At 40.2% G+C, this 27,800-nt stretch overlaps 1 protein-coding gene across 1 annotated transcript in view; it reads left to right on the plus strand.

Annotated features, from left to right (window-relative positions):
- Positions 1–4,622: 4,622 nt before the first annotated feature.
- Positions 4,623–27,800, plus strand: part of C1H1orf141 (chromosome 1 C1orf141 homolog) — a 69,494-nt gene continuing 46,316 nt past the window's right edge. The window contains exons 1-6 of the mRNA XM_077954430.1: positions 4,623–4,989; positions 10,802–10,858; positions 11,313–11,392; positions 11,581–12,170; positions 20,898–20,989; positions 22,293–22,450. Coding sequence (XP_077810556.1) covers positions 20,915–20,989; positions 22,293–22,450 — 233 coding nt within the window. The 5' untranslated portion in view covers positions 4,623–4,989; positions 10,802–10,858; positions 11,313–11,392; positions 11,581–12,170; positions 20,898–20,914. The remainder of the gene's footprint in view (positions 4,990–10,801; positions 10,859–11,312; positions 11,393–11,580; positions 12,171–20,897; positions 20,990–22,292; positions 22,451–27,800) is intronic.

Below are 27,800 nucleotides of genomic sequence, written 5' to 3' on the forward strand. Positions count from 1 at the left end.
AGACTCAGAGCCATCCTAACTCTGCTGCTACTGCCTGACCAAGCCATTGGTCAACGAAAGTCACATGACTGGACACTAAGTCAAGGGGAAAGAAATACCTTCTGCCCACAGTGAAGCTATTGTCAAGAGTGGGAGGCAGGGAAGTGGGAAGGGTGGCACCAATCATTTAATCTACCACAAGAGTTTAATGTGAGAAACAATTCTCAGAAGATAGTGAGAGACAGGACTACCTGGATTTCCTGGCCGACTAAGAATTCCTAAGCCTAGCTGTGGAAGGTGACCACACCCACTTTTAAACACAGGGCTTGTAACTCAGCTCACACCCGACCCATCAGGTAGTAAAGAGGGCTCACTAAAATACCAATTAGGCTAAAAGCAGGAGGTAAAGAAATAGTCAAATCATCTATCACCTGAGAGCGGGGGGGGGGGGGGGGGGGGGGGGGGGGGGCGGGGGGGGCGGGGGGGGAGGGATGATGATCTGGATACAAACCCAGGAATTCCAGCAGGAAGAGGCAACCAACCCCCTTTGGGTCCCCTCCCGTTGTATGGGAGCTCTGTTTTCACTCTATTAAATCTTGCAACTGCGCACTCTTCTGATCTGTGTTTGTTCCAGCTCCAGCTGAGCTTTCGCTCGCCATCCACCACTGCTGATCGCCATCGTCGCAGACCCACCACTGACTTTTACCCCTCTGGATCTGGCAGGGTGTCCAGTGCGTTTCTGATCCAGTGAGGCACCCATTGCCCCTCCCAACTGGGCTAGTCTTGCCATTGCTCCTGCGCAGCTAAGTGCCCAGGTTCGTCCTAATGGAGCTGAACACTAGTGGCTGGAATCCCATGGTTCTCTTCCATGACCCACAGCTTCTAATAGAGCTGTTAACACTCACCGCGTGGCTCAAGGTTCCATTCCTTAGAATCCATGAGGCCAAGAACCCCAGGTCAGAGAACAAAAGGCTTGCCGCCATCTTGGGAGTGGCCCACCCGATCTTGGGAGCTGTAAGAACAAAGACCCACCGGTAACAATAGGATGTTGGGTAAACAAAGCAATAGGTATCCAATGTACTATTATTACATTTTATACCGAGACATTCAGTTTCCAGGGGCAGGCAGGAGACAGTGGCCTTCCTCTATCTCAACTGCAAGAGGCTTTTCTCTTTTACTAATCCATCTCAGCACAGACTCTTTATGGGTGTCGGGCTGGGGGACGGTCAAGTTTTTCTCATCCCACGAAGCCATATTTCAAACTATCACATGGGGAGAAACCTTGGAAAATACCTGCCTTTCCAAGGCAGAGGTCCCCGTGGCTTTTCGCAGTGCATTGTGCTCCTGGTTTATTGAGACTAGAGAATAGCAGTGACTGTTATCAAGCATACTGTTTGTAAACATTTTGTTAATAAGGCACGTCCTGCACAGCCCTAGATCCCTTAAACCTTGATTCCATACAACACATGCTCTTGTGAGCTCAAAGTTGGGGCAAAGTGGCTGGGGCAAAGGTACAAATTAACAACATCTTAGGGCAAAGCAATTGTTCAGGGTACAGGTCAAAATGAAATTTCTTATGTCTTCCCTTTCTACATAGACACAGTAACAGTCTGATCTCTCTTCTCCCTTCAGAGATGGAGCAAATTTGGGAAGGAATATAAATTAACATGTAGACATGATGAATTTGCAGTGCCTGTGGGACTCCCAGTGGAGATGTTTGGTAGCAATCACAAAATGAAACTGGAGTTTCAGAGATAGATCAGAGTGAGAAACATTAATCCAGGAATTATCAATAAGTAGGTGATAACTTAAATTTTGGATATGGGTGAGATTACATAGGAAAAGAGAATAGGTTGTGGGAAGATGGAAATCTGAAGGGAGAACCCTGGAGAATACCAGCATTTAAGAAGCTAGAAGAAGAAAAGAGCCCACATAGTTACAACCAAATCAGTTGGGGGAAATCAAAGGAATTACAGGAGGACTTTGACAGAATATCAATCATTCTAGAATTAATGAAAATTTATCAATATTTAATTTTACATTTAGTTCAAGATAATAATGGTATTTGACATTAACTTTCAATTAAATTTCGTTTATAGGGTTTTAAAATAAATCATTTTAACTAGCTTAAGAAGACATGTGACTATAGTAGAAGAAGTGAATACAGAAGAATGGTTATAGTTATCAGCATTAATAATCCTTTTTGTCAACATTTGAATTAGGAAAACAGCTCTTCTCTTTAAAAATTTGTTTTTTAAAAAGGATCTTCCTGTTTCTATAAGGAATGCCAATATAAAAGAGACAAATCAGGCCCAGTAGCAGTGAAAAGTAAAGAGATAGACAAAGTAAGAAAGTGGTTTAGGCATTAATTCAAGCGCTTCACTGCTCTGTAGTAATGATTTCGTGAATCTAGAATAGGTGTCAAGAAGGGCAGGATTTGAAGGAGAAGCGACGTGTTGAAAGAATCGTTCTGAAAACCCACAATATAGTAACAGTAGCTTCACCATCAACTGGAAAAGGGCACATTTGGGGAAAGTTGTTTTGCAGCTATTGTCAATATTTGTCATCATATCAAGTAATTATTATTTTTTATTGATTGATTTTTTAGTTTCAAACACCTAAACTTTGGTATGCTGCCATCAAGTGGTAGGAGGGTCTATAACAGTAAGAGAACATAGTTTTCTCTGCATTTTACTCTTTTTGAAACTACTTATGAAATTGCATTTTATTCTACTCAAGCTGCACACACATACACACACAAACACGCATTTACTTATTATTGATCCCTGTGGCATATTCTGCTGATATCCTGCCTAGATTCCCTCAGTCCATTCTCAAGGTCACCTACAGCTTCGCAGAAAATTTTTTTTATACGCAGTGGCATCTTACTTCAAGCCCCTGTGTCTCTCCACCTAAGGACGGTTTCAGGTCTCAGGAGTGTGCTCAGCTACTTGTAGGGCAGGCTGGAAGTGCCAGAGACATAATGTCCCAGAAACAACCATCAATTCATGGTAGATGGGATTTGGTGAACAAAAACACTCCAGCCTCCTCACCCATTGAAAGGGTAATTCTGCACCGTGTTCTACATCAGTTCCGTCAACTCTTAGATGCTACTCAGAGAAATTGAGCCCCGGTCTCCCACAGCAGTGACCCACTGATTAATGCATTGACATTTCATCTTTCCTTGCTTCACTTCATCACACTTTCTGGGATCACCTCCCAGATAAATCCTTATACTAAAAATCCTTGTTTTTGCTTGGTCTGCTTTTGAAAGAGCCAAAAATAAGACAATATTACCCTTTATAATGATATTTATATATTCATTATCATTTCACCTCTAATTTTACTTTTAAAGCAAAAATCCTCCCCAGCACTATATTAAAAGCCATGCTACTCATTTTCAAACAGTCTAAAGATTGTTTTTCTCTTAGCCACTTGTAAAATATATCTTGAGTCACAGACAGGATATTTACCCTAAGTTTTCTTTGGGGAGCACATGCATAGCCTTTGATTTTGTTATGCTGTGAGACAAAGTGGAAAGATCCTGGGCTTTGAAATGAAAAAGAATTAACCTCTTACTATCTAAGAAAGTTGTCAAGTTATTTAATCTCTCTGAGAATCAGTGGTCTTATTTATGAAATGGGCATAGTTATACCTACCTCTTAAAGCTATGGGGAAGATTAAGTAAGGCTATACTCTGAACACAAGGTTCAATTAAAAGTGGTTTATGCTGTAATGAAATTATGTAGACCAGGCCAGATGCAGTGGCTCATGCCTATAATCCCAGCACTTTGGGAGGCCAAGGCGGGTGGATCACCTGACGTCAGAAGTTCGAGACCAGCCTGGCCAATATGGTGAAACCTTGTCTCTATTAAAAATACAAAAAAATTAGCCGGGCGTGCTGGCATACACCCGTGGTCCCAGCTACTCGTGAGGCTGAGGCAGGACAATCGCTTGAACACAGGAGGTGGATCTGAGATCACATCATTGCACTCCAACCTGGGCAACAAGAGTGAAACTCTGTCCCAAAACATAAAAAATAAATACATTTTAAACAGTTATTTCTGTGTTGCTGTATTTATAAAATACCTGTGAGAGCAGGTCAATGGGAGAGGCTTCAGCTCTGCATAACACAAAAGTGTCTCTGCTATTCCTTTAGGTAAAAGTGCCACAAAACTGGAATAAAGAGTAGAGAAGCATTTAAAATGGGATGGCCACAGAATTTTCTTTAATCCACTCTGAGTTTTTCTATTTTCCATTGGTTTATCTTTTACTTTTAAACTCACTAAATTATTGTTTTAGTCTTTAGCTTTATACAATTTGTAAAAATGTTATTTTTAATTTTAAAAAATTAAATTTTTTATCTTTTACTTTTTTGAGACAGGATCTCACTTGGAACAGGAATTAAAAGAAATTTTAAAATGTTTAAGCAAAAACTCAGCTGTATGTAAGAAAAACCAATTTCCCATGAGGAAGAGAAAGAGCTGAAGTCCTTTAAAAATTGACTGCCTGTTTTTCTGTGGCTAGTGAGCCTTATCTCTCCCTTTCCCAGACATTGTGAGGACTGTTCTTCTAGCTGTGCAGCTGCAAGGTCACTAAACAGATAATCTCAAGTCATAAAACATGTTGTTCCTTAAAAAGTAAGAAATAATGTAATGCATGTCTTAATCGAATAACTGTCTTTGTTTCTCACTTCTGTAATATGCTTCCCACTGCACAAATCTCCCCCTGCCCCACAAAATGCTTAAAAGGTGGCTTAACTCTTTGTTCGGGGCTCAGTCGTTTGGATGTTAATCCGACTGGGTCTGTGCACCTAAATAATTAAATAATTCCTCCTCAACCCCTCGATCTCTCTGATTCCTTAATTATCCTGCTGCACACTCTGTCATCTAGGCTGATGTGCAGTGGCGTGATCTCGGCTCACTGCAGCCTCAACCTCTGGGGCTCAAGGGATCCTTCTACCTTAGCCTCCTGAATAGCTGGACTACAGATATGCATCACTACACCCAGGTAATTTTTTTTATTTTTATTTTTAGTAGAGATGGGGTCTTGCTGTGTTGCCCAGGCTGGTCTTGATCTCCTGGCCTCAAATGATCCTACCACCTCGGCTTACCAAAGTGCCGGGATTATAGTCATGAGTCCTGGAATTGACTTGTAAAAACTTTTTTGAGCACCCAATGGAAAGAAATTTCAAAAAAAAATTTTTTTTTTAAGAGGCTTTTGACTTTTCCAGTTTCGCAAGAAGAAAAAAGTCTTTTGGCCATGTTAAAGTGTTTTGATAACTTGTTGGCTGCAAAAATAATACATTAATAGTTTCTACTATGAATTAGTCTGTGCATTAAGAAAATACAAAAGTATACAAAGTAGAAAAATATTTCCAAGATATAACTTTACCACCTTAAGATAACTCTCTTTTGAGGATGCTTAATTACAGATCTTTTTCTTTCAACAGAGACTCATACTTTGTCTTAAAAGAATCATTCTGTAGATGAAGCTTTCTAATCTTATAATTTTTTCAATTAACACATTATCATACACATTTTCCTATGTTATGTATTTCTTCATACTACTTGTAATAGCTGTATCATATATATCATCCTATGGCTAGATAAAAATTTTGACAAGAAAATCTAAAAATAGTAATTCAGATCATAGGCTTTGGAAAAAAATATCACTGGGTTTAAATTCTGAATCTGCCATTTAGTAGATTTATGATCTTGATCAGAATATTTAATATCTCTAAATTCATTTTTTAATTGATAAAATGAAGAATAAATGAGACAATGTATGTGAAAATGCAGTAATTGACACATAATAAACCCAATAAGTGAGAATTCAATACATAGATGATAGATATTATTATCCCACTTTAAAATCTTTTATCATTATAAAAAATATTAAATAAAATCATCGTTACAACTTTTTGTGCATTTCTATGATTAATTTCTAAATATTAATTTTTGGAAGTGAAATTGTTGAGTCAAAGATTAAAACATTTTTGAAGGTTTTTATACAAATTGTAAATTCCCATCCTGACAACGTACAGTTCAACCAGTACAGCATAGATGTGCATCTTTCTCTGTTCCTTTCCCCAGCTTGCCAAGATGATAAAAAAGATTATATTTTATTGGCTTAATGCACATGACTTCGACTATGCCATTGAACATCAAAGATATAATTAACGATCATTTGTAGGTATTCTTTTGTAAAGTGACTATACTCAACATACATTCTTTTTCATTATGGTGTTTGTCCTTAGTGATTTGTAAAATTTTAAGATATTCTTGGTTTATACACATTTCCGAGTTTAACCTATTTTACATTTTTAATGACTTGTTTTGACATACAGAAATTTTAAATATTTATGAAGTCAGATCTAACAATCTTTTACTTTAAATATTTTGCTTTTGCATGTATAGTAAGTGAAGCCTTGCAAGATGCTATCTTAGTCCATTTTCTGTTGCTTGTAGCAGAAAATTTGAATATGGGGAATTTATAAAGACAAGGAATGATTTCTCACAGTTATGGAGGCTGAGAAGTGCAAGGCTGAGGGGACACTTCTGGTGAGGGCCTTCTTGCTGCTGGGAGGTCTCTGCAGAGTCCCACGGTGGCACAGGGCATCACATGGTAAGGGCGTTATGCTTGCTCGCTTAGGTGTCTCTTCGTTTTCTTATAAAACCACCAATCCCACTCTCATGATAATCCATTAATCCGTTAACACATAATTCATTAATCCATTCATAAGGGCTCTGCCCTTATGACCCAAGAACTTTTTAAAGGCCCCACCAAGCTGGGTACAGTGGGTCTTGCCTGTAGGACAGCTACTGGAGAGGCCGAGGTAGAGGATCCCTTGAGTCCGGGAGTTTGAAACTAGCCTGGACAACATAGCAAGACTTTATCTTTATTTAAAAAAAAATAAATTAAGGCCTCACCTCTCAATACTGCCACATTGGGGATTAAAGTTCAACATGAGTTTTGAAGGGGACAAATATTCAAACTATAGCAGATGCTATACAAATGAATATGTTTACAGTTGTGATCTTTAAAAACATAAATAAATATTAAGTTGTGGTCTTTAATAGAAGAAAAAGACTTACGGGGAAAAACCTAGGACTGAAGAAGTCAAATTTTTGTGAATATGAGTTTTCTTAGAACTTATAATCAAGTTCAGGTAGCAGTTTCTGAGCTATGTTGTGTGGCTGTGTGGTGACAGGGAGAGTGCTGGAGGCATAGAAACGTAATGAACGTTCATGTACCTGCTTTTTGCTAGGCACTGTGCTTGGCCTAGCAAAAGTAAATGATTGGTAAATCATTTACTTCTCAGACCAGCCCTCTGAGATAGTTATTCTATCCATTTTATGGTTTCCACTCATTTGACAAATATTTGTTGAGCACATTATCAGTCTCTAGGCTTCTATAGAATATTAAATCAGACTGGTTTATACACAAAGAGAACTTATTGGATCATGTTAGCTGAAGAGGTCTAGAAGTAGCTCTAGGTTCAGTGATAGCTTGATCCTGGGCTCAAATGATACTGCCCAGGTCCAGCTCTCAGTTTGCTTCTCCTGGGGGGACTCCACTCTCAGGCTCTTCATAGTGGCTCCCACAGCATAAGACTCAAATTGTCATAACAGGCAGACTGGAAGAGGAAGTCATCTTCCCTGAAGGCTCAAAGTCCCGGAATCAAATTTTCTGGACCCTAACCGGCCTCCCATTAGTCACCTGCCTCTCCCTGAGCCAGTCACTGTGGTCAGGGTGTTGTGATCTCGTTGGCCTAAAATAGATAACTTTCTCCATCCTTAGAACCAGGGGGCTGCAGAAGTTCTGAAGTCCCTGTGCTGAGGGAATGGCATGAAAAGACACAGATATAAAAAGCCCAAAACTTTGTGAAAGTTCCCATTAGGTTACAAGGTAGTCACTTTCTGTACCATGGGTTGGCTGAGATAAAGCTGGAAAGACAATCAGAACTCAGTTCAACATAGAATGGGCTCAGATGGTAGAAGTTCTAATATTCTATGCTGCACGGTTTTGACTGAATTCTGAAGGGAATGTCAAGCCTATGAAGGAAACAAAGGGAGAAGAAAAAACCCAAAAAACAAACAAGAAAGAATCCCAGGGGACAATGATTATTTACAGCAGGCAGGGGAAGAAAAGTAGGAGAGAGTTGTGTAATTGAAGCCAAAGGAAGGGAATGTTTCAAAGAGCCAGAAGTAAAACATGTCCAATTCAGAAGAGATGTCAAGTAACATAGGACCTGAAAGATATCCATTGGATTCACAAATAGGAAACAGAAGGTCATTAAGTGACCAACGAGCATATTATCTAGAATAAGAGAGGTAATGGGCAAATGGGATAAAATGTAGTGATCAGAGAGGACCTGCTAGAGCTTAATATTTCAGAGTTAGGGGATAATGAAGTAAAGATAGCTTTAATCTGGAAAGGTAAAGAGTTTTGAGGCAGAACTATTGGCTTAACGGATTTAATATGGAAAAGAACATTGAGAAAGTCCCCAAATCTGTAAAAGTGAGAAGTGCCTGGGAATTTGTTAGTAAATACATATGGAGAGATAGTTGTCATGAACCTCAGAAGAGGCAGCTTTTCCTAAGGAAGAAGAAACATAAAGGTGTGGAAGGAACATCAGGAACAGTGAAGAACACTGACACTTCTCCCAGGCTTCATGGTTTGTGTAGGGCAGGGGAAAAAAAATGCTCTTTTCTCAAGAGAGGACAGAAAGCAGGGGTGGGAAATCACAGGATTTTCATATTTGGGATGATTAATCACAAATTTTGATTCTTTCTAAACCTAGTAGTTGTGTAGTAAAGAATTTATAGGAAAGACTCTCTTGCCCAAAGAAAAGAAAATCTGGCCTTTGCCCTTGCCTTCTGAGACATAACCTTTGGGCCCTAGGAATGTTATGCCTGATAGGAAGATCTTTGTTTGCCTGAAGATCTTGAGTCATATTGGATAGTCTAACAATCTGATTTAGGATGGGGAGGTGGCCACACCTGCATAGTCTTAGGGTGGGGACTCCAGAGAGATCAACAGTGTGACTTAGAGCAAGAGCTTTGGGTCACGTGGTATCTGCCAGCTTGGAGATAGAGATTAACCATGTGGGCAATCGACCAATTATGCCTGTCTGATGAAGCCCCACTACAAACTGAACACGACGCTTGGGTGAGCTTCCCTGGGTAGCAAATCTCTATGTGTGCATTGCCATTCAACAATGCTGGGGAGTAACCTGTCCTGACTCCACAGGAAGAGGACAATAAAAGCTCCACATTTGGTATTTCTGGACTGACTCTGCCCTGTGAACTTCTTTCCTTGGCTACTTGTAATCTGTAACCTTTCCCTGTAGTAAACTATAACCCCAAATACAATAGCTTTCAGTGAGGTCTGTGAGTCTTTCTAGCAAATTATCGACCCTGAGGGTTCTATTCAGGGTTTTGACGGCCCCCTGAACTTAGTGTCAGAGTAAGGGCAGTTTTGGGGAACGTGCCTTCTAACTTTGTAGTTGGCCTACTTCAAAGGAAGTAGCAAAAAGTCTGCAGATTTTACTTTCTTTGCTTTCTTACAGAAAACAGTTTATATTTTAAGAAATCTGTATACTTTTAAAATAAAACATTCATTAGGCTCCTTTACCCCATATTTATCTATAATAGGTTCATGAACTCATTCAGTAAATACTGAATTTAACTGAGAGCAATTAAAGTAGTTAGGAAAAAATCCACTTGAATTCTTTTTTGTGTACATTTACGGAGCATTTGTTATTAAAGAGAAAATACTTTGTACTTTGTCTTATATTAATATTTATACTTACTAATTATATGATGTTGGGCAAATCACATAATTTCTTTGAGTTTCAGTCAGGTCTTTTCTAAAATCAAAGATAATACCTTTTTCATAGATACTGATTAAGTTTTAAGAATGCAAAGTAAAGGATGAAATTAGAACCATTTTAAAATTGTAGCCTAGTACCTGGCATACAGAACATGTTCCATAAATATTAGCTGAGATAATGATAATATTCTAAGAATTTCATAAGATTTGTGCTTTATAAATTTTATTGACTGAAGATTAATGAGTAGCTAACATTTCTGAACTCAATTCTTTACTTAAGAAGCTAATTTTCACCTCTGTGCAAATTTTTGAGCTGAAGGTACTATAACAATCCTAGACAAATCACCACTATCAACTAGATTCCAGTTATCAATTCCATACAAATCATTGTTCTTGAATGTATATGGCTTAAAATAATAAAATAGAATCAAACTACCTTGGCCAGCCACAGTGACTACCCACATCTGTAAATTCCAGCACTCTGGGAAAACAAGGCAAGAGGATAACTTGAGCCCAGAAGTTCAAGACCAGCCTGGGCAACAGAGTGAGGCCCCTGTCTCTACAAAAAATAGAAATAAAAAAATTAGCTAGGCATAGTGGCATGCATCTGTAGTCCTGGCTACTAGGGAGGCTGAGGTGGGAGGATCACTTGAGCCCAGGAGGTTGAGGTTGCAGTGGGCTATGATCATGCCACTGTGCTCCAGTCTGTGCAACAGAGCAAGACTTTGCCTTAAAAAGAAAAAAAAAAGAAAAGAATCAAACTACCTTCTACTTTTAATTATTGTATTGTTTGTTTTTCAAATATTTGAAATACATTGATTCCAGTGTTTTCATGCCTTGACTATTAATATCAATTTCTAGCCAAATTTGGATTGCTACATAACTATACTTTTTTTTTTTTTTTTTTTTTTGCAGTTTTACCATTGCCACTAGCACGGACTTGTGATGACTAATGCAGGTGTTTTTTTTCCTCTTCTTTTCACAGATGTTGAAATGCTGTTTTTTAAAGCTTTTTTCCTCCTATTTTGATGCATCAGATAAGGTATATTTTTGGAATGATGACCAACCCCTGACTTAAAATTTAACCAATGTTGTGAAATTCCCCATCATTTTTAATTAAATACAAGCTGTTTTCAAGTCAGTCGTTCTTAGATTATGACTCTAAAAGTAAATGATTCCCATGGCCTTAGTGCAGTTTCTGCTCACACAAGTGAGCATTAAGGACAAATGTTTCCTTAGGATACAGTAAATACAGCAGAATGTATGTCAGAGTGTATCACCATTATGTCTCATAAAAACGCTACATGGTATGTGTGTGCAGCCAAGTTTGCTATACAACTTGAGTAATACAGGGGTGATTTTACTAAGCACATGGGAGGTTTCTTGGTCTTGGAAATAAAATGGTTTTTTGTTTTTATTGTTGTTTTTAAATACCATAAGCCATGAAAGCAATCTGCCATCAAATATTCAAATATAAACTGTTGACTTCCATTCAGATCCGCAAGCTGCATGGTGGACTTTGTAAGCTTCTTTTTGAAATTTGATGTTTCCAGGATAGCACAAAAGGAGAAAGGAGGTACAGTAAGAGGAAACAAAGTCACTGTTCTCCAGTTCTTTTTACTTGATCCTCTTCCTTTACTTGACTCTCCTTCCACTCCTTCAGCATAATCGGTATTAATATCCGTAAGCATCTGGGGAGTCTGGGCTTTTAGTGACAAAAGTCTGTGAGCGAAGCCCCTCTGAGAAGAGAACTCTGCTCTCTAGGCCTTTCGGAAGTGGGCAGAGATCGGAAACCGGTTTCTACGGACGGAGGACGCGTTGCTAAGGTACTGAAGGGTGGGGGCGGGGCGCGTAGCCCTCGGAGCCAGAAGAGGGAGGAAAGGAAGACGAGGTTTGTTTCAGGGTGCGGAAGCGTTGGAAAAGCGGAAAATCAAAATTTGTACGAGGGTGGGGGCGAAATAGGAAAAATATCGTTTTACATAAACGGCTTTTCTGTCCCTGTAGTTGGTGGGACGTTCTCTAGCGGGGCCTCGACAGGGAGAGTGTGGGTCAGGTCAGGCGAGTGTGGGACCGCGGCGGGAGGCGGGCCCGGGGGCCTCTTCCAGGTTCGCTGAAGAACCTTTCCGTCTTCTAAACTAAATATTAATGAGCGTCCTCAATATTGCCCTTAATTTTGCTCTCCCGTGAAACGACCATAGGCATAGAGCGTTTGAGTCGGGTTCCCTACGTTTCCAGCGAGAAGGAGGCGCCTGGGGGAAGGTGACGAGGGGCGCCGGGGCCACTTAATTGATACACTTCCAAATTGACGACTCCCAACCTCCTGGAATGGCTGGTGGGAGCTGATCACCCCTGCGGTAATTGTGCTGCGATTTCGAGCTGGTTAATCAATTCTTCCAATTATTATCAGATTAGTTGCCCACAATAATACTCCACAATACACGTACATCATAGTTTTTAAATTCCTTAATAGTTTTTCTTAGAAACTTCCTTTCCAGGCCGGGCGTGGTGGCTCACGCCTGTAATCCCAGCACTTTGGGAGGCTGAGGCACGCAGATCACTTGAGGTTAGGAGTTCGAAACCAACCTGGCCAAAATGGCGAAACCCCGTCTGTACTAAAAATACAAAACCTAGATGGGCATGGTGGTGTGTGCCTTGTAGTCCCAGCTACTCGGGAGGCTGAGGCAGGAGAATCACTTGAACCTGGGAGGCGGAGGCTGCAGTGAGCTGAACGCAGCCACTGCACTCCAGCCTGGGTGACAGAGTGAGTGAGACCCTGCCTCAAAAATAAGAATAAATAAATAAGGAGCAAGAAAATTCATAATGTAGCGCTAAGCACATGAGTCGGGTTTTTAAATTAGTTCTCAGTGCCTGGGCTGTACTAGCTTGTGGGGACTGCCATGACAAAACATCACAGACGGAGTGGCTAAACAACAGAAATTTGTTTTCTCACAGTTCTAGAGACTGAAAGTTGGAAATGAAGGGGTGGGCAGGGTTGTTTTCTTCAGAGGCCTCACTCCTTGCCTTGGGGTGCTGCCCTGCCTTCTCACTGAATCTTCACAAGGACTTTCCTCTGTGTATCCTGGGTCCTAATCTCCTCTTCTTATAGGACACCAGTCATACTGGCCAGGGGCCTGCCCTAACAACCGCATTTTAACTTTACTCTTTAAAGGATGTACGTTCAAACATAAGCACATTCTGAGATCCTGGGGCCTAGGACGTCAACATATGCATTTGGGGACAACATAATTCAGCCTATAATATGGGCCATTTATCAACATTTTGGATTTAAAGAAAAAAGATTCCCCTAAGTCTGTCCTTGGAATGTGAGGTGAGATGGAGATAACTCAGCCAGTTGCCTACTTATTGAGTCAACATTAATCATTTAACAGATGAAATGAGTCCTTACTGTGGTCTCAATAGTGGGCTATGTCAGATAAAAGTGTAAGAAGTGGCCTTGGGCCGGGCGCGGTGGCTCAAGCCTGTAATCCCAGCACTTTGGGAGGCCGAGACGGGCGGATCACGAGGTCAGGAGATCGAGACCATCCTGGCTAACACGGTGAAACGCCGTCTCTACTAAAAAATACAAAAAACTAGCCGGGCGCAGTGGTGGGCGCCTGTAGTCCCAACTACTCGGGAGGCTGAGGCAGGAGAATGGCGTGAACCCGGGAGGCGGAGCTTGCAGTGAGCTGAGATCCGGCCACTGCACTCCAGCCTGGGCGGCAGAGCGAGACTCCGTCTCAAAAAAAAAAAAAAAAAGAAGTGGCCTTGTCCTCAAGGAGTAAGCGTTTGAACTGATAAAGCCACATAATGGAAGTGAATTTTAATTTAAGCCTCCATTTTCTAGATAATTTCTCAGGCCTTTAGTTTGTGACTTTAGAGATTCTTAGTTTTCCTGAGTTGTTTAAAACTTGCTGAAGAACCTTTCTCAGCTGAGCCTATTATATTGATGACCCTGGGTTTTGTTATTTTTGTTTGTTTTTAGTCCCAAAGGTGCTGTTAAAACAAAATTGTTCTCTTAAAATATTTAAGACATTTTTATTTTAGATATGACTGAGTCTCTGATATGCTAATAATATTGACCTACAATTTTTGTTGTGAACAAGCCTTTGCAGTGAGGCCTGTAGATGATTCACTGTGAGAGTAATTGGGAATTCATTCTGCCCCAATTGGTATGGCCTCTATTTCATTGTGTTCTTTAAAAACAAACAACAACAACAAAAACTGTCACTACTGAGCTAGAAATTAAGAACATAAATCCAAGTTTCCTTTCAAAACACTTTTACCAAGTTTAGATTGGCAAGAACCCCATTTTATAATAATTCACTCAACTTTTTATTTCATATTCCAGTAAATCATTATGAAGTAACATCATTTATTACAGATAAATTAGGATTACTCTTCCTAAAAAGTTATGTTCAGAGACATCTGCAAATTAAATTGTAATTTTCAAATCCCTGTCAGATGTAAAACGCTTTGCCTGAGGCTGAGATTCAGAGGTAAGTAAGTCAATTCTTGCTTTAAATGAGTTTTCAACCTAGTGAAGAAGAGATTTGTCAAAGAGTAAACCTCTTTTTTTTTTTTTTTGAGATGGAGACTCACTCTGTCACCCAGGCTGGAGTGCAGTGCCACAATCACGGCTCACTGCAACCTCTACCACCTAGGTTCAGGTTATTCTCCTGCCTCAGCCTCCAAAGTAGCTGGGATTACAGGCGTGCACTACCATGCCCAGCTAACTTTTTTTGTATTTTTAGTAGACACAGGGTTTCACCATGTTGGCCAGGCTGGTCTTGAACTCCTGACTTCAAGTGATCCGCCTGCCTCAGCTTCCCGAAGTGCTGGGATTACAGATGTGAGCCACCACACCCAGCGAGTAAACCTCTTAAAACCTGGTGTGGTGGTTCTTGCCTGTAATCTCAGCTACTCAGGAGGCTGAGAGGCTGGAGGATTGCTTGAGGCCAGGAGCACACAACAAATAGACTGTCACCCAGACAAGGAATGAGATAATGCCAAGGAAAGTTTCATAGAAGAGGTAGTCTTGGCTGGGCGCTGTGGCTCACGCCTGTAATCCCAGCACTTTGGGAGGCCGAGGCGGGTGGATCACAAGATCAGAAGTTTGAGACCAGCCTGGCCAATATGGTGAAACCCTGTCTCTATTAAAAATACAAAAATTAGCTGGGCATGGTGTCGGGCACCTGTAATCCCAGCTACTCAGGAGGCTGAGGCAGGAGAATCACTTGAACCCAGGAGGCGGAGTTTGCAGTGAGCTGAGATTGCAGCCACTACTCCAGCCTAGACTGCGAGACTCCATCTCAAAAAGAAGAAAAAAAAGAAGAGGTAGTCTTTATATCATATTTGATAAAGAGTAGGCTTTTGACTGGAAGACATGTGGGAGAACATTCTGAGTAGAAGGAAACGCATGAGTAAAGGGTGTGCTTGGGAAAAGGGCAGGACGTGTCCAGGAAGTAAGAATGGTAGAAAATGGTGGAACACAAAGGGGTAGGATGAATAAACTAGAAAGGTGGGCTGAGCCAGATCCTGGACTGTCTTTTCTTCAGTGGTCTCGTGTGTCCTCGGAAGAGTTTGGGCGTTCTTCAGGTTATGAGAGCAAGCCAAGGTTTGTGGGCTGGAGCTGGTCCTGATCAGTGTCCTGTTTAAGAAAGACAGCTCTGATGGCATTTTGTTTGTTTTTGAGAAGGAGTCTCACTGTGTCACTAGGCTGGAGTTCAGTAGTGTGATCTTAGCTCACTGCAACCTCTGCCTCCCGGGTTCATGTGATTCTCCTGCCTCAGCCTCCAGACTAGCTAGGATTACAAACATGCACCACCATGCCCGGCGTATTTTTCTTTTTTTAATAGAGACGGGGTTTCATCATGTTGGCCAGGCTAGTCTCGAACTCCTGACCTCAAGTGATCCGCCTGCCTTGGCCTCCCAAAGTGCTGGGATTACAGGTGTGAGCCACCATGCCCAGCCTGATGGCATTTCAAAGAATCAATATTTGAGGAATGAGGAGGAAGGTTTGGGGCAGGCAAATTAGGGGGGTGTATAGTTTGATAACCCAAAGGAGGGAAAGTAACAACCTGAAGGTTTGAAGAAGGACAATGGCAATGAAAATCAAAGCAAGCTTAAGAAAGGTCTGTCTTCTTGATGTTAATGTTGCCCCACTGTTCAAAGAATTCTGTGAGAGGCCACTGATCCATTCCACCCCTGAGATTCTATGAGTTAGGCTTCTGTGACCACATCAGAACCCTATATTCTAGATGAGAGCACTTCCCTCAACTCTAAGTAGAATGCTTCAGAAGACGAGAGAGATGATAACTAGCAGGGTCCGGAGAAGACATTTTTTTCTGTTTTGCAAATAAATTTGAGCATGCTAAGAGGAATAAATTTGTGAAGGAAATAGATAAAAGTTGCAGGAGAAAGGGGATAACTAATAGAGATAATTCTTTCAGGAGACTGGAGGCAATGGAGTCTAGAGTACATCAGGAGGGTTTAGCTTTGGGTGGGAGAGCCAACGCCTCTGTTAAAATTGAAGTGCAGAAGGGTTGGGAATGAATAATACTTTGGTATGAGAGGTAGGAGCTGAAGAAGCTCTTGCTTGATGGTGCCTGTTTTCTTAGTGAAATAGGAGAGAGCATCTCCCTTGCCTAGGAAGATGGAGATCACAAGGGAAAATGTTTACCAGGTGCCAACTTCCTCAGTAAATTTGATAGAATACCTAGTACAATGTCTGCATGTAATACATTTAGGTAGCCAGTGACCAAATGAACAAATAAATGCTTATCATCAAATAACAATATATGTTCATAGAAAAAGAAGTATAAAGTAGGAACACCAAAGTATATATTAAAATTAAAAAGATATAATAAAGGACATAAACATAGATCACACTGAGGAACACTTTATATATATATTTATAGATATGATATATAAATATATGTGTATATATATGACAGAGTCTTGCTCTGTCACCCAGGCTGGAGTGCAGTGGCGTGATCTCAGCTCCCTGCCACCTCCACCTCCCAAGTTCAAGCAATTCTCCCACCTCAGACTCCTGAGTAGCTGGGACCACAGGCGCTCGCCACCTAGCCTGGCTAACTTTTTGTATTTTTAGTAGAGACAGGGTTTCACCATGTTGGCCAGGCTGATCTCAAACTCCTGACCTCAAGTGATCCACCTGCCTTGGCCTCCCAAAGTGCTGAGATTACAGGTGTGAGCCACTGCACCCTGTCCATTTAATATCATCTTGATTCATCTTGCATTAAAAGATTAGTGGTTAGTTTATGCAAAGTAGTTGGGGAACACCATCATATTAGTACTGATGTTCCTTTGCTCTCAGCATTTATTTGAGGAGACACAAAATAGGCCCTTGATGAGCTTATGAAATATAATGATGAAAACAAGCAAGTTCATGTATAGTGTTTCCTCACTTCCACTTTTTCCCAGGGCCATTTAGCCATTAGGCACCATTGGCACATTGCCAAAGACCAATGGGAGAGAAGAATTTGCAAACTGAAAAAATTGTATTGGTTTCAAGCTATGAAATTAATACTACAAAACTAACATTCAGTCGATTTCATTAACTGTCAAATTTAGTATTCATAAAACTGTTGTTGACCTTTGAAAATAATTGGTTTTTCTCACTTCAAAAAAATTCATGATCTGCACAATGATTTTCCAGAAATCATTCACAGCCAAATAATTTACTCTTAGCAAAATATTTTTAAAGCAAAAACATAAAAATTATTTCATGCTATGGTTAACTGTATATAGAAAAATACAGCTGTGTGTGCATGTGCGTGCGTGTGTGTGTGTGTGTGTGTGTGTACAATGGGATGACCTTTTGCCTCTTAAAATGTCCTATGTGGTGTTGAAGATGGGGTGATTAAAAGTGAGAGGTGTAGGACACCTTACTCTAAAAAGATCTGCTTTCTGTTCTTTCTCACAAGTAAGCAGCATTGTTTCAGCTGGCCCTCATGTAGTTTATACCTTCCCCAAACTGGGAAACTCATTCACTTCAATACATTGATTCTTCCAGTTATTTACCTGTGTCTTGCTGAAAAACAGAAATCTTTGTCTCCAGTAAAATAAACTTAGGTGGGGAATATGAGCACCTTCTCCATCCCCTTGAACTCATATTATGTTTAAGGGAAACAGAAAAGCTAAAACTCCTCGGAGAGTTTTAGTTTAGTTTAGTTTTACAAGAGGAATGGTTCTTGGGTCTGAAAAGAAAATATGTCCACATAATCATAATCTATATTCTCTTTCAAAATCTGTCCCCTATTGTTCTGTAAGAAACCCAGAAAGTCATAAGCATTCACATTGTGCTAATGCCTTTACCCTGTCAATGTCAAATAAAATATAGAGACTAATCTCTAAAATCAAAATGTTTATTTGGGAGGAAATAATTGCAATTAGGGTATACACACAGAGCAGTAGTCTTCAGTATATTCTGAAGAACAAAGAATAGGTTAGAGGTTTTATAAAACCAGGGAATGTTACAAATTGGCACTAGTGAGGTTTTGAGGCACTGACAAGATTGATAAGTGAAGGTTGTGGGCAAAATTGGCTTAGAGTTGCCACAGGTCTTTTCAGTAGCTATTAGATACAACTGGTTTAGGTTCCAGCAGTCAATTTCAGCTGCCAGACTTGCAGATGGACTGCATTTTTGGAGCAATGTTCTGTGCCCTGAGTGTTTTCTCTTACCCTGACTTCTCACTGTGTTTTAGTTAGGAACCACAAGAGTGACCCATTTTGTATGATCAGCTTTCACATTCCTGGATCTCCCCAGCGTGCAACCTGAGGTTGTGTGGTTTGTCACAAGGCATGCTATCTGCTTGTACCCTTATGGCCCAGAATTTCCTCTGTGTCACATTTTTTTAAAGAAATGGGGTCTTGCTCTGTTTGTCACCAAAGCAGGAGTACAGTAGCATGATCATAGGTCACTGCAGCCTGGAACTGCTGGACTCAAATGATCCTTTTGATCCTCCCACCTCAGCCTCCCCAGCAGCTGGGACTATAGATGCGTGCTACTGTGCCCGGCTACTTTTTTTTTTCTCTTTTTGAGATGAGGTCTTGCTATGTTGCCCAGAGTGGTCTCAAATTCCTAGGGTCAAGCAATCCTCTTGCATCAGCCTCCCAAGTAGCTGGGATTATAGGCACGCACCACCACACCCAGGCCGTCTGTGTAATTTCTTTGTCACACTGGACTACATCATGTGATGGAGGGAAAATCTGGATGTAGTGACATGATAGAGGGCATGCTGGAATGGGATGTCACTATCAGTGCATGAAGAATTCATACTCAGGGCAACGTATGGTGAAGGAAAAAAGAGTAAAAAAAAAAAAAAAAGCTGAAAGAAACCAATTACAAAATAATGTAAACTTTTGGCATAGTATCCTGAATCTTTCTCCTTTGATGAACTGTTGTCTCCATGTGGCACTGCTGGAATAATATACAATATAGGAGAAATATCAGATTTTTTTTGAGCTGGAAAGAACCTTAGTATTAACATTAATATTCATTGAAAACATTGATGATTCTGTACTTTCTGTGAACCATATAACTTTTACACTTAAATGCCCCTGGAGCCCATTTAATTCAGTGAGCAAAAATATACTGACTGCATGGTCATCTACACTATCTTTTTTTTTCTTTTTGAGACAGAGTCATACTCTGTCAGCCAGGCTGGAGCACAGTGGCACGCCATCTCGGCTCACTGCAACCTCTGCCTCCTGGGTTCAAGTGATCCTCCTCCTCAGCCTCCCAAGTTGCTGGGATTACAAGCATGTGCCAACATGCCTGGCTAATTTTTGTATTTTTAGTAGAGACAGGGTTTCACTATGTTGGCCAGGCTGGTCTTGACCTCCTGACCTCAAGTGATCTGCCTGCCTCAGCCTCCCAAAGTGCTGGGATTACAGGCATGAGCCACTGTGCCTGGCCCATCTACACAGATTTTTTAAATAAATAAATAAAGGGAGTTTTGGGTTGATATTCCTGGATTCTTGCCTCTACTCTGCCCTAGCTATTTCTACTACACTAATAGGGTACTTTGTGGCCTTCAGTTTTCTCATCTGAAGATGTAATAAATTAGACCAGGTTCTGATGTCTTATACAGCTCCCTAAGCCTAATATGGACTGCTTGACCTCAGATGAGACTGTTAGCAATATTAATTAACTAGGAAATATGAACTATTATGGCAATGGAACCTATCCAGCTTAGTTGTTGCTACTTATGTGTGACTAATTACCTGCTACATGCTGTTAACAGTCTTGGATCACTGACCAATTTAATTTGAAGCAATTAATTATAGAAATATGAGTTCCTTGCATTTACTTTGATTAAAATTATATCACGACAGAAAGAAAATAGATATGTCCAAAGTCCTACTCCTGGCCGGGTACGGTGGCTCACATCTGTAATCCCAGCACTTTGGGAGGCTGAGACAGGCGGATCACTTGAGGTCAGGAGTTTGAGACCAGCCTGGCCAACATGGTGAAACCCTGTCTCTACTAAAAATACAAAAATTAGCTGGGTGTGGTGGTGCACGCCTGTAATCCCAGCTATTCAGGAGACTTACGCAGGAAAATCGCTTGAACCCAGGAGGCGGAGGTTGCAGTGAGCCAAGATCATGCCACTGCACTCCAGCCTGGGTGACAGAGCAAGACTCTGTCTCAACACCACCACCACCACCACCACCAAAATTAAGTCCTACTCCTAGCTTGATATGTTTTTAACTTAAAAAGAAAAAAAAAAAGGAAATAGATATAATTCAAGCCACATGGTCTTGCTTCAAGTATAAGTCACATATGGTTCTCATGGTAATCATGAACTTTCTCCCCCTCACCTTTATCATAAATTTAAAAATTCATGGGGCCTGTACACATCTGGGAGTTCTGATCATATGGCCTTCAACTGAAAAAACTTGGGTACATTTACAATTCTATGATTTACTGTATGATTTAAACAATTCCATTATTTACCTAAAACAGTAATGTAAAAGTGGGTCTTTTGAAAACTTATGCCTAGTTATATGTTTAAATTCGAATTGATTTGTTCTTCTTCCTCCTTATTTTAAAATAGGAATTTAGTGATTGACAATGGCAGAAAAAATCTTAGAGAACTTAGATGTCCTTGATAAGCAAGCAGAGAGAATCTTGGCCAGAAGAACAAAGGTTTGTTAAGTATAAGCTACAATTCAATTTAATCATTAACAGGTTAACATTTCAAATGTGAATAATTTTACTTTTTAACTAATGATACATTAATATGATATAAACTAATTTGTAAAAAGCAACTATCCTGGCTGAAAAGGTAATGTATAAAAATATAAAAATTTTATTGCTGAGTAGTATTCCATTATATAGATGTACAAAGTTTCAAGCAATCATCCAATGAAGGGCTTTTAGATTGTTTTCATGGTTTGACTAGTAAAAATAAAGTTGCTTAAAAAATCAAATAAAGCTGCTATGGACATTTGCATCCAGGTTTTTGTGTGAACATGAGTTTCCATTTCTCTGAAGTAAATGCCTGAGAGTGTGATTGCTGGTGCAAACTTTCTCTTAACTTTAGCAAGCTCAAAGCCACAAGATTTGGTTTGAGTTCCCCCAATACAATGAGTTTCTCCTCCCTGCACCTCAGCTCCGAAACCACCTCCGGGAAGTAAGCTGGGCTATTGGAGGGTGGACCTCAGTTGTTTCCCTTCTCTCAGCGATCTGTCCTACTCTGTTTTCTAATAGCTGAGGGTAGTTGTTTTCATACATTTTGCCTGAGCTCCTAGTTGTTGAAAGCAGGCGATTAATTCCATAGTGCTTCATCTATTGGCAGAAGCAGAAGTCTCCCATATCCTTTGACTTTGCTTTCAGGGCTTTCATCTCTTTATTCCTTTGTGCTATGCTCTGAGAGAATTTTTTAGAGAAAACGTTCGGCTCCTTTATCCACCTTTTAGCTAGATCCTTTTTCTCTTTCAGTCCATTTGTATAAGGATTTTAACAAAGTCCTCTTTTGATTGCTTTCTTCACTCTATTTCTGGCTCCCACGACTAGAGGAAGATCGGTGTGATTCACCGTGTGCATGGCTACAGGAAGAGGAGCTGGCTGGAGAGACATGCCTACTATGGTTCCAAGAACTCTCTGCATCTAAATATCTAGGTCTTTCCTTACATTCTGTATTTTAGAATTAGGAGGGAGCCTTAATAATCCTCTAGTCCTACCCCCACATTTTACAGATGGGAAAAGAATGGCTCAGGTCACACAGCAAAGGCATAAAAACAGTTGGTGCACTAGACCCCCAATTTTCAATCTGTACTATTTTTCCATTATTGCCTGGCACCTAAATTCTCTCTCTCTCTCTCTCTCTCTCTGTGTGTGTGTGTGTGTTTGTGCACGTAAAGTGAGATTATTTTTTTTCTCTCCACCTAAGATTTTCCCCATATAAAAAGTACTCATCTTTTTTTTTTCCACTTTGGCTTTGCTGCAGATAAACAGGCTTCAGAGTGAAGGAAGAAAAACAACTATGGCTCTACCCCTGACATTTGATTTTCAGTTGGAATTTGAAGAGGCTATTGCTACATCTGCATCTAAGGCAATATCAAAGATCAAAGAAGACAAGTCATGCAGCATTACAAAATCAAAAATGTAACTATCATAACCACCTTAAATTTTCAGTTCAGAATTTGTTTCTTTGTTTGTTTTTGAAACAGGGACTCACTTCATTGCCTAGGCTAGAGTGCAGTGGTGCAAACATGGCTCACTGCAGCCTCAACTTCCCACCTTGGCCTCCCGAATAGCTGGGACTACAGTCGTGCACCACCATGCCTGGCTAATTTTTTATATTTTTAATAGAGATGGGGTTTTCCCATGTTGCCCAGGCTGGTCTTAAACTTCTGACCTCAAGAGATCCACCCACTTGGGCTTCCCAAAGTACTGGTATTACAGGCATGAGCCACCACACCTGGCCCAGTTCAGAGTTTTAAAACATTACTTTATATTTGTCTTAGATTATGCAATGTATATTAAATGAAAGTTGTATGGCATATTTTATAAGGGTTATGAGTTAAAATATACTAGATTAGCTTTCTGAATATTCCTAGTTTATAAAATATTTATTATGTATAATATTTTACTAGTGTAGATGGTAATTACAATTCTGAATTTTCTTGAGCTCAATTATGTTGCCCCAAATTAATGTCAGGATTTAATGCAAACTTTAACTGATATGCTTAAGAAAAAGTCTGCCTAGAAAGCCAAGTAAGGCAATTTCTCTGCGCACTTAGAAGGGATAGCCTAAATATGTCATACTTGGTCTTTCACTGGCATTTAGTGCATGCATAATGCTATAAAATTTTTCCAAATACATCAGAATTGTAAAGGAGAGTTCAGAAAAAAGAAATACTAAGATGTGGAATCAATAGAACTACAAATTAATTGGACATTGGTGGTAGCGTGGATACTGTCCTTATCTCATTTATTCTGGGTAACAAGTTTTCCTCACTTGTTCTCTGCCTAAGTACAAAGCACTACAGTGCACCCAGTCACCAAGCCCAAAAGCTCACAGTCATCCTATTGAATGGGGTACAGTAGTGATGAAGAGCACAGGCCCTGAAATCAGACTGCTAAGGTTTAAATCCAGCCTTGCCATTTGTTAGCTATGTGACCTTGATTTTCACACATAGTTTAGTTAGGCAGCAGCTATGACACTATACACTAAGCAGCCTACATGAGCACTGTGACATTTGTGGGCTGGGCACGGTGGCTAACGCCTGTAATCCTAACACATTGGGAGGCCGAGGTGGGTGGATAGCCTGAGATCAGGAGTTTGAGACCAGCCTGGGCAACATGGTGAAACCCCATCCCTACTAAAACACATTTTTAAAAAATTAGCTGGGCTTGGTGGTACATGCCTGTAGTCCCAGCTACTTGGGAGGCTGAGGCACGAGAATTGCTTGAACTCGGGAGGCAGAGGTTGCTGTGAGCTGAGATCACGCCACTGCACTCCAGCTTGGGCAATAGAGCAAGACTATCTCAAAAAACGAATAAACAGACCATGACATTTGCATCTAAGACTACTCCTACTTACTTATATTTTCATGTAAGTGTTCTGATTAAGACCTACCACCTGATTGTCTCCAAGTAGCTTTCCTCATGCAGCAGTTTTGTATTATTGCTCAGAGTGAAACAAACTTTTTTAGCCCGATGTTTTAGTGCAGTTTTACAGATGAAAAAACTAAGTCTGGGTGAGCTTAAACAATTTGCTCAAGGTCACACAGCTAACAAGTTGCAAGGCTGGATTTGAACCTTAGAAGTCTGATTTCAGAGCCTGCGTTCTTCATCACTACTGTACCCCATTCAATAGGATGACTGCAAGCTTTGGGGCTTGATAACTAGGTGCATTGTAGTGCTTTGTACTTAGGCAGAGACCAAGTGAGGAAAAGGAGATTGGGGTGGACAAGAGGATCAAAGTGAGAAGGGCTGGGATTTATTTTGTAGATGTTAAGTTTTAGATGCCCATGGGAAATTCAGGTAGAGATATCTGGAAGAAAGTTGGACAAGCAAGTCTGAATCTAAAGTAAAAAAAACATTATTTGTGTAGCTAATATCTGTCATTTTCATAATCAGAATCAAGTATTCTGATTATGGCACAAAATACAGCTCACTCAGATTTTTGTTATTCTTGATTTACCAGGATATCAGAACATGTTTCCATGTAGAACTCTAAGATAAGACAAAGAAGTTTGTTTCTAGCACAAGTAAATACATATCGGTAGTTTATATAATTCAGCTTTATCACAAACTTCTTACATTACTACTTTATTTTTTATGTAGACACAGCCAATAATTCTGCTCCCAAATAATTTATAGAACTATCCATAGTGAAATGGAATATTTTAGAAATACACAGAAAAACATTGCATAAAATGGAAGCTGAGAATGTGGAGAAGGGAAAATGTATGTCATGATTTTTGCATTTTATATTTACATATTACATATATGCCTTTGTGTAGCAGTATAGTATATGGCTAATGACTCATTAGGCACATTTAAAGGTAACATGCAATGTTTTATGGCAGTATTTCCCAGGATGATATTGTTGCTATCCCTTTCCTGCCTGATAAGATTATTTTCTAAATAGCTTATACAGGCATCATTGATCTTGTGTTAGTGACAATATAACCCATCAATAACTGAGCAACGCTCCTTTTAAGTGTAACCTGGATGACTGGGATGTTTGGGGCTAGCAGCAAAGCCAGAGTCTTAAGTATAAAAAGCAAAGAGGCACATATTTCTAAGATCCAAAGACCAAGTAAATTCGGTTTGATCAATATCCGTATGTCTAACACAAGCAAAAACCATGTGTCCAACACCAGCAAAAAAAAAAAAAAAAAAACAAAAAACATAAAACTTTCAAGAATTTACACAAGAATTAGGATATAACTCTAGGCCGGGCACGGTGGCTCAAGCCTGTAATCCCAGCACTTTGGGAGGCCGAGATGGGCGGATCACGAGGTCAGGAGATCGAGACCATCCTGGCTAACACGGTGAAACCCTGTCTCAATACAAAAAACTAGCCGGGCGTGGTGGCGGACGCCTGTAGTCCCAGCTACTCGGGAGGCTGAGGCAGGAGAATGGCGTGAACCCGGGAGGCGGAGCTTGCAGTGAGCTGAGATCCGGCCACTGCACTCCAGCCTGGGTGACAGAGCAAGACTCCGTCTCAAAAAAAATAAATAAATAAAATAAAATAAAAAAATAAAAATAAATAGGATATAACTCTAGCCAAAGAAAATAAAATTTGTTTGAAATAATTGAGATGATGATCTTGAATATGTATCTAAGTCCAAGCAGCAGCCTATCTGAACTATGGCATCTGCATCTAAGACCACTCCTATCTACTACCTTCCTGTCTCTCAGTAGCTTTCCTTATGCAGCAGTTTTGTACTATTCCTCAGACTGAAACAAACTTCCTTAGATATTGGTGAATTCAACCAAAAGATACAGTTCCTAGTAACACTCATAGTTTTAACACTCCCTGTATAATTTTTGTTTAATAAAATAGAACACTTGGCTGGGCGGCTGTGGCTCATGCCTGTAATCCCAGCACTTTGGGAGGATGAGATGGGAGGATTGCTTGAGCCCAGGAGTTTGAGACAAACTTGGCCAACACAGTAAGATCCTGTCTCTACTGAAAACAATTTTTTTTTAAAAATTAGCCAGACGTGGTGGTGCACACTTATAGTTCCAGCTACTTGTGAGACTAAGGCAGGAGGATTGCTTGAGCCCACGAGTTTGAGGCTACAGAGAGCTATGATCACACCACTGCACTCTAGCCTGGGCAACACAGCAAGACTCTATCTAAAAAAAACAAAAAAACCCCAAATACAACTCTTTAAAATAGCAAAACATATTAATTCCTTGCTATATTTAAAAATATAAGAACTCAATTAATTTATGCAAAAATGAAGAAATATAACAGATGTTGTAAATTGCCGTTTAATTCTCTGGACATACCAAGCATTGCTATTTTATGTAGTCCCCTGTGGGTCTCTGTCTGTTACCTTTTTTTGTTGTTGTTTAGAAGCTTATTGTATTATCTCCTCACATGCCTGGTTATTTTTTATCGAGAATGGGACAATGCCATTGTAAAAGTATAGATATTTGAAGCTCTAGATGGTTTCTTCTCCAGAGAAAATTTGTCCTGGTTTTTGGCAAATGACTAGGCTAGGGGCATTTGCAATCCTAGATTGGGTAGAGATCATTCAACACTAGACTTCTGTTCTTTTGAGGGCTTGTCTATTTATTGCTCTCCATTAAATAGGTTACGAACTATAAAGCTTTGGGGTCCCAACCCAAGTCCGAAGGGTATTCTGGGGCCTTTCTTCTGTGGGTCCTGAATTTCAGTTTTGTTTCCATAGCCCTATAAGTTTGCTAAAAGCAACACAGGGCTTTTTGAACTCTCCTGCTGATTTGGAATTGACAAACATGCAAGTCCAAATGCCATTCTTACCTGAGCTTCACTCTTCTTACAGCTCTTGGCCCCCTAAATCCTTACTGCTTTGGGAGCTCTCAGGTATACTCAAATATTTTGATATTTTGTCCAGCTTTTCTAGTTGTTCTTAGAGGGATAACTAGTCCAAACCACCAGCTTCTATTTCCAGAAGTGAACCCAAATTGCTATTTAATGTAATATAGTTGACCTTTGAACAACACGGGTTTGAACTACTTGGTTCCGTTTATATGTGGGTTTTTTCAATAAATGCATTCAGGCCTCCGTATCGGTAGGTTCTGCATCTACAACCAAACACAGATTAAAAATACAGTATTTGCAGGATAAGAAACCACGTATATGTGGAGGGCCAAATTTTTGTATTCAGGGGTTCCACAGGGCTGACTATAGGATGAGTATGCTGAATTTTGGTCTGGGTGCAGACGTTTTTCCAAAGCACTCCATGTGATTCTGACACACAGCTAGCAGTTTAAGAAGCACTACTACAGGCCTCTTTATTTCACACTCCCTCAATCGAGAGATCCCAATAGGACAGCCTATTTGCCACTCATTCATTACAAATGGATCGTCTCTGTCACTGTCTGATATTACCTGAGACCGAAATAGCCTGAGCTTCTGAGGTGTGGAAGGAACCTACACTTGCCATGAAGAGTAGTCAAAGAGAAATCACGGATCATTGAAAGGGACTCTTACTTGAAGGAGGGAGATGAAGCCAAACAATTAGAACGTGTGGCTCCTAATGAGTCTAACTTAATGGAAAGAACAGAAGAAAACTTTAGACAATATGTCTCTTAAGGATAGAAATAATCAGGGGGAAAAAGACATTAAAAATAAGCATTTCTGAACCAACAGCTACAAAGAAAAATTAAAAATAGAATACAAGCTGAGTCTGGTGGCTCACACCTGTAATCCCAGCTACTCAGGAGGCTGAGTCAGGAGGACTGCTTGAGACCAGCATTTAAAGGCTGCAGTGAGCTATGACTACAC

The sequence above is a fragment of the Macaca mulatta genome, chromosome 1, assembly GCF_049350105.2.
Source record: "Macaca mulatta isolate MMU2019108-1 chromosome 1, T2T-MMU8v2.0, whole genome shotgun sequence".
In the NCBI taxonomy this organism is placed as follows: Eukaryota; Metazoa; Chordata; class Mammalia; order Primates; family Cercopithecidae; genus Macaca; species Macaca mulatta.